Genomic DNA, 7,992 nt, shown 5'->3' with positions numbered 1-7,992 from the left:
CGATTCCCATCTGTGTGTACGGACTTTGCATGTTCTCCCCGTGCTTTGTTTCCTCCAGATTTTTTTTTATTGGTGTTCCCAAATTGCTCGCAGTGTATGTGTGTGCCCTGCGATGGATTGGCACCCTGTCCAGGGTGTACCCTGGCTAATGCCCTAAGTCTCATGGTATAGGCCTCAGGTCCAAGTGACCCTGAATACAGGATAAAGCAGCATAGATGATAAATGAGTGAGAGAAGGTGTGTGAGTGAGTATTAGCTGTTATCGCCACCTGGTGGTTAATATTATTGCGACACTATATTTAATAGTCACACATAGACCGCATTCACTCAAACCGTTTTCCTCCGTCCTCGGTAATCTTTGAGTACAAGAAAAATAAGGATTATTAAGGGGAGATAATTTTTTTTTTTTCTGAACGTAAGCTGAGTGCTAAACCCCGAATTCTAAGTAACAGTAACTATGTGAAACATATTGTATATCCTAAAGCCTTATTATTAAACATTGTACATATAGTATATCAAATATATTTATATTTAAACATTTTACATAGTATATATCCTAAAGCCTTATACTTAAACATTTTACATAGTATATATGCCATAGCCTTATACTTAAACCTTTCACATATTATATTTAAACATTTTACATGCTATATATCCTAAAGTCTTGTAATTAAACATTTTAAACCCTTCATGAAACTAATATAAACAAGTTAATATGTCTTTATTATTAAAAAGCCTATGAAATGCAAGCATAAATTCAGGACCCGTTTTAGTGTAACACCTAAAACAAACCCGGATGTCTTTTAGTGCTGCACCAATTCCTTTTCCTTCCTCTTTCGACTCTCATCTGAGAAAAGATGGTGAGTTTTTGCTTGCCTCGTCTCCGAAATCTTTTAACATCTGCCTTTGTTCACTTTAATATCATTGTCTTGTTGTGACTTTTTTAATGTAATGATATTTAAAGATAGCTGACATCGATATTTGTGGAGGATTGAGTGTAAATATTTAAAATAAGATATTTGTTGTAAGACTAGCTAGCTCGCGTTAGCTTTCCCTAAGGGTGCTAGCGGTTAGGCTAACGACATGGTCAAACGGTTTAATTTGAGTTTACTATTTTGAGGCTTCAAAGTATTAAAGTAAATCTTGCAACGTTATTAAAAATTTAGTTGTCCGTGCGTGTACAGCGCGCTTGGTTATTTTTTTTTGTGGATTTGCCATCAAAGAAAGTTTCTTTAAAGCGTTTCGCTGGTCTGTTGAGAAATGTTTGACAGTCTTTCCGTAAAGAATGCTGTTATTAAGTGACTGATGTTAGTGGGTTTTTAAGAAGGCATCCAATTGAGCCTGACTCCCTGTGTTATTGTGCTGTGTCTAACACAAATCTATGACCCTGACCTATTAATTCTGTTCGCCTTTCCAGACGAAGGGTACGTCGTCTTTTGGAAAGCGGCGCAATAAGACGCACACTCTGTGCCGCCGCTGCGGCTCCAAAGCCTATCACTTGCAGAAGTCTACATGCGGCAAGTGCGGGTACCCTGCCAAGCGCAAAAGAAAGTGTAAGTACTGTACTTTTTATACACACCACTTAAGCATGGTCTACTTTTTTTTCTGTGTTTGGGGCAACAGACCACCTCACCTTTATCTGCTGGACAGTTTGATTTCCTGATCATAAAGTTCTCACCATATTTGTAAACTTTAGCTTTACTTGCACAAAAACCAGCAGCATGTCTTGCTTATTCCTTAATTGTTCAGTCTGGAAGCTAACACTGTTAAGTACTGATGATGCATGTTTGGTGGTATTGAATAAGGACCTGAATGTGCCACATAATGACTGACTGCTTATAGATCCGTGGTCCATTGATCATTGAATGTGATCAAGATGGAAAAGCTTCCTGGAAACACGTTTTATATAATATGATGTAAGGGGCATGCAAGTCATACCTGTGAGCATTCAGAGAGTAAAATGTCTGATCCTAGAATAGACAGATAACTTGTCGTCAGTTTGAGGAAGAAAGTCATTTCTCTTGGGAACTTGACCTTCCATTGGCACAGATGGTTTTAAATCTGTAATGGGAAATTTGTAATTTTTTTTTTTTTTTAAAGGAAGTTTTGGCACAGAAGCCTAGTCTGGGTGTACTGAAAACTTTCTATCTTGATGCACAAGTGAAATGCTGGAATAAATGTGTTGGTGGGAATAAAGGGAGTTTTATTCTCATAACTTTAGTGTTTATTTTGCACAATCAAGTGTTATGGTTTTGATTTTAAAATCCTTTGTACACGTCTTCAGTCATAAACATCCTGTACCATACAGTATGTACAGTACAAAGTACCATACTTTGTCGAACATCATCTATATGGATTATCTCTTGTTTGCAATAAGCAAAAGTTTCCAGTAAAATGATGTTACCCAAAATGCGCAACATTAATTTCACAGAACTTGTGAATGTCTAGCGCTGCATGACTGTAGGTTGTCATTTTAGCATGGGTATCTTGGAGTGTCCAGCATGCAAAATCAGTGGATAACCCACACAAACATGCAGGTTGTTCACTTGTTTTCTATGCAGGACATTCAGTTGTGTACATTTGTCTATCTCTTAACTTAAGGTGTGCAGACTGTAAAATTTATTTTCATCATTGGTCTGTCCATAAGTTGTATTTTAAATGTGTGGTTGCTTGTGTCCTTAGATAACTGGAGTGCCAAGGCCAAGAGGCGCAGCACCACCGGAACCGGCCGTATGAGACACATGAAGGTTGTGTTCCGTAGATTCAGGTGAGTCACTTGCACACAGCTGTATAATTCGGAAGTGTCAATTTTGGAAAGCCCTACTAATAAATTTTAGCTCTGGATTATCTGGTTTCCCCAACTTTTCGTGCTTTGTTACACCTTAACTGGTCAAGAATTATTCTTTGTGATTGAACATCAGGTTGATATTCGGGTCATAAAAAGATTAAATCTGTGAAATGTTTGAAAAATTAGAACAAAGTGTAATATATGTAAATAATTCACTCCAAAGCTAGAAGGGCTTGTACTTGATTTGTTGGTGGGCTTGTACTTGATTTGTTGGTGGGCTTGTACTTGATTTGTTGGTGGGCTTGTACTTGATTTGTTGGTGGGCTTGTACTTGATTTGTTGGTGGGCTTGTACTTGATTTGTTGGTGGGCTCACTGAAGAAATCTCACTGGTTGCCTGAAAGTGTTTATTAGCGAGTCTTTCATAATTACTCACTTTAACGGTCAGATAAACTGCATTTAATGCTGTCGTAAAGTGAATGTAATACATTTTCAGGAATGTGTTAACCTGTGTGGTGCGGTGTCTAAAATATTTTTTTCTACCCAGGAATGGATTCCGTGAAGGAACCGTCCCCAAACCCAGGCGGGCAGCAGTGGCTGCATCCAGCTCCTCATAAAGCGTGCTCCCAATAAATTTGTCAACAACAGACATGAAGCTTTGTGTTTTGTTTTTTTTCCTCTCTCGCTTTTTTTTTTTTTTTTTTTTTTTTTTTTTTGACATTCATACTTTTTGGAAGTTAAATCTTTTGGTATAAAGCTGGAGGATTACTGCCCTACACATTTAAGTCCTTGCTCAGCTTCCAGCACTTCTCATTTAACCAGTAATTTAATAATTAACATTCATTTCTTAATGGAAGTAAGTGTGATAGTGGTAGTCCTCCAGGAACATGGTTGAGAAGCACTGCTTTCATTGGAGAATTGTTTCCCCCCTCCAAGTGAATTAACTAACAAATTCTTAGTTATTCCAGCATTGTCATATTTAAACATTAAGCACAAGTTTTCGGAGGATAGTTAGGTCATGTCTAAACATTTACTAAAATTATGTGCAAAGCTTTCTCAGTATAAATCTTTGATAAAAACACTGGTGTACTAACAATAGGAAATAACTGAGCATGAATTCGGTGCTTTACAAATTCAAATACATAGTTTAATGCTAATGTACTATGATAAATTTACAGCTGTTTGGTGTGTATTGGGCATACATGTCTTAAATTTACTCCCAACACGTTAGACAAATATGCAAAAGAATAGTGATTTCCATTAGAAGCTAGAAGGGATTGTACTTGATTTGTTGGTGGGTTCACTGAAGAAATCTCACTGGTTGCCTGAAAGTGTTTATTAGCGAGTCTTCCATAATTACTTACTTTAATGGTCAGATAAACTGCATTTAATGCTGTCGTAAAGTGAATGTAATACATTTTCGGGAATGTGTTAACCTGTGTGGTCTCACTGGTTAAAGTGGGTGTTGCTGTAAATAAGAGTTCTTTTGTAATCCTGTTAGTCAATAGAAAAGAATTAACTACATGACTTGGGTATAACTCAGTCATCTGTTTTGTAGTAGAGAAATTCAGTGTATGAGTAGTATTTGCCCTCTACCTCTTCATCACCACAGTTTTACGCCTACGGGACACTGTTCACTATTTTTGGATGACTGTGTGTTCTCAACTTGGCAGTGATGTGTTTGAAAATCTCAGCAACACTGGGGTGCCTTAATCAGTGCACCACCCACTCACATTCCATGTTAGTATTAGTGCTGTGTTAAGATCCATCACCACCCAACTATCTGTTAGCAACAGATGGGCTTTGGGCAGTACTAATATATTGCTAGATCCTACTCATGTACTGATAGCTGTGCAGCACCACTAAATGAATAATCATATTCTCATTGCTTGGGTGCAAAAATAAAGGCAGTTGAGACAGAAATCAACATTATAATCCTCCAGGATTATATTTTGATAATTATCGCTTCTGGGGATGGAGAAAATTTATTCTTTTACGAATATAACAAAAATTCCAACTTAATTATATATAAAACATGATCGACATTTCAGCTAAACAACTGAAATATATGATGCAGTCCTGAGCTCAATTATTAATCCCAGACAGACTTTCTTGTATTTTTTTGCGTAGTCTTGAATATTTCCCTATTCACAGGAAAACATTTCTCAAGATTTCTGCCTATTACTGTACATAATTTAAAAACAATTACTAGTCAGCTGGGGTCAGGGGTAGCTCAGTGGTTAAGGCATTGGACTACGGTTCGGAAGGTCCCAGGTTCAAACCCCACAACCATCAAGTTGCCACTGTTGGGCCCTTGAGCAAGGCCCTTAACCCTCAACTGATCAGATGTGTAATGAGATAAAAATGTAAGTCGCTTTGGATAAGAGCATCTGCCAAATGACTAAATGTAGTCAGACTGTAGCTTTAGATCTCTAAAGATCTCAGGTGCAAAAAAAGGAAATTGTACACTAATATTTCTTTGGACCGACTTTTGCTTTGATTATGACTGTGGCATTATTTCAATATGTATATGCAATGTCACAACATTTATTTACACCTAGGGTTGCATTAATGTCTCTTTGAGATCTTGTATTGATAATGGGAGAGTCAGACCGCTGTGTAAACTCTCCTTAACTATTATCAAAAAATTCTTTAAAAAGGTATGGTCTGGACTCTATGGTGGTCAAAGTGTCCATGTGTGAAAAATGTCTCCTGCTCACTGAACCACTCTTTCACAAGTTGAGCCTGGGGAATCTGATATAATTATTTTGGAATGCCTGTGCCTGTGCTCATGGAAGAGAAAAATTAATTGATGGGAAAAAATGGTCATTCCGTATATCAAGGTAGTTGGCTAACCTCACATATTGTTAAACCTTGACTTAAACATCAGATGCAACCGCCTCTACAGGCTTGTAGGGTAAGCACTAGACTAGAATCTTAATTACTTCTGCCTCTCTTCTTACTCTGATGCACCCATGACTAGAGAAATCTGGACTCATCAGACCACATGACCTTTTTCCATTCCACAAGCCATTCTTTATACTCCTTAACAAATTTGAGTATGTTTGTCTGATTAGAATAACTGATTAGGTTTTAATTATTATTATTAAGACTACACAGCTGTTTGGTTCTAGTTCCAGTTCTCTTTGCATTGTGTGTGTGTGGAATGCTTTTACTTTAAATATTAAACATAGACATTTTTTATTTTTATTTTTTGACATGGTCACTAATTAGTTCTGGCCTGTTTGGCTAAAGAGTTGTGCTAATTGTTGTACTACATGTAAATCAGCTGGTTTAGTTAATTTAGTTTAGTTAATTGATGGAACAAATATATGACAGGACTTTCCAAAAATAGAAGTAATATTAATATATAGTTTCTATTTTATTATCTTAATTGTCATTATTTAAAATAATTGACCATGTCATAAAAACATTGAATTTCATTTTTGTATCAATAATTTTGGCCACAACTATAAGTAAAAGAATGCTGTTAAATGTTTTTTATATACTAAATCGAGAGAGTCAACCTGAATGAAAAGAGGATATATACTGTATTGTTATCTATTGCAAATAAAGTCCTTTATTAATAATCTGATAGCATGAAACGTGTTAGTGCATTGCAGCCATCCTGCAGGGGAAACATTACTTAAGGTCAGAAACTAATTTAAGAACAAAAGTAACTCATATTTTGGCTAATAATAGAAACTAAATAAATTAGTCTTAAAGATGCACATGCCATCTCACTCGTTACATACAGTAACGAGCTCCAGACATGAAGATGATCATCATGCAATCTGATCATTTTGATTTATACATATTGTCTCACACATTTCATACTCATTTCCATAATGTATGTATGTGTGTGTATATATATATATATATATATATATATATATACACACACACACACACAGTTCATCTGGAAAGTATTCACAGCACATCACTTTTTCCACATTTTATGTCACAGCCTTATTCTAAAATGGATTAAATTATTTTTTTCCCCCAGAATTCCACACACAACACCCCAAAATGAAAACATGAAAAACGTTTACTTGAGATTTTTGCAAATTTATTAAAAAAAAAATTAACCCACATGTATGTAAGTATTTACAGCCTTTGCCATGAAGCTCAAAATTGAGCTCAGGTGAATCTGGTTTCCCCTGATCATCCTTGAGATGTTTCTGCAGCTTAATTGGAGTCCACCTGTGGTAAATTTAGTTGATTGGACATGATTTGGAAAGGCATACACCTGTCTATATAAGGTCTCACAGTTGACAATTTATGCCAGAGCACAAACCATGCATGAAGTCAAAGGAATTGGCTCAAGGCACAAATCTGGAGAAGGTTACAGAAAAAGTTCTGCTGCTTTGAAGGTCCCAGGAACACTCTGGCCTCCATCATCTGTAAGTGGAAGAAGTTCGAAACCACCAGGACTCTTCCTAGAGCTGGCCGGCCATCTAAACTGAGCAATCAGGGGAGAAGGGCCTTAGTCAGAGAGGTGATCAAGAACCCGATGGTCAGTCTGTCAGAGCTCCAGAGGTCCTCTGTGGAGAGAGGAGAACCTTTCAGAAGGACTCACAAGGTGCATGTGTCTTGTGTATATACGCGTACAGGTGTGTCTTAATAAATTAGAATATCATCGAAAAGTTGATTTATTTCAGTAATTCAATTAGCAAGATAATGCTCATATAGATTCATTTTACACAAACATTTATTTCAAGTGTTTATTTCATTTTGTTGCTTGTGCACCTTTTTTGTACCACATTTTTCCTTCCATTCAATTTTCTATTGATGTGCTTGGATATAGCACTATGTGAACAGCCAACTTCTTTAGCAATGACCATTTGTGTTACCCACCATGTGCAGGGTCTCCATGATCGTCTTCTGGACTACTGTCTTAAATTCCAATTTATGTAAGAATATTATACACAGACACAGCTGCATCTCAATAAATTAGAATAACATCGAACAGTTGATTAATTTCACATTGCACACTGTTTTTATTCTCATCTTCATGCGAGTACCCAGGGACTGAACACGGTTGGGTGAGAGATTCCTGCGGTCGTGCTCTTTATATTTTCTCCTTTATGAGTTTACCTCCCAGAGGTGCTATGTGATGTGATGTGATGTGATGTGATGGGAGCGTCTATTCCAGTCACGCGCGTGCGCTGTACCTGGGAAACAGGAGCGCGCGCATGATGCTGAC

The 7,992-nt window shown here is 36.9% G+C and overlaps 1 protein-coding gene across 1 annotated transcript; it reads left to right on the top strand.

The window, feature by feature from the left end:
- The first annotated feature begins 768 nt into the window (after nucleotides 1-768).
- Nucleotides 769-3,435, top strand: rpl37 (ribosomal protein L37). Its single transcript, XM_053477880.1, has 4 exons — nucleotides 769-859; nucleotides 1,417-1,552; nucleotides 2,682-2,766; nucleotides 3,334-3,435. Exons 1-4 carry the CDS (start codon nucleotides 857-859, stop codon nucleotides 3,401-3,403), a joined length of 294 nt encoding a protein of 97 aa, XP_053333855.1. The 5' UTR covers nucleotides 769-856; the 3' UTR covers nucleotides 3,404-3,435.
- Nucleotides 3,436-7,992: the final 4,557 nt, after the last annotated feature.

The sequence above is a fragment of the Clarias gariepinus genome, chromosome 19 (genome assembly GCF_024256425.1).
Source record: "Clarias gariepinus isolate MV-2021 ecotype Netherlands chromosome 19, CGAR_prim_01v2, whole genome shotgun sequence".
In the NCBI taxonomy this organism is placed as follows: Eukaryota; Metazoa; Chordata; class Actinopteri; order Siluriformes; family Clariidae; genus Clarias; species Clarias gariepinus.
Note: the sequence above shows the minus strand (reverse complement) of the source record. Positions and strands in the feature narration are given on the sequence as shown.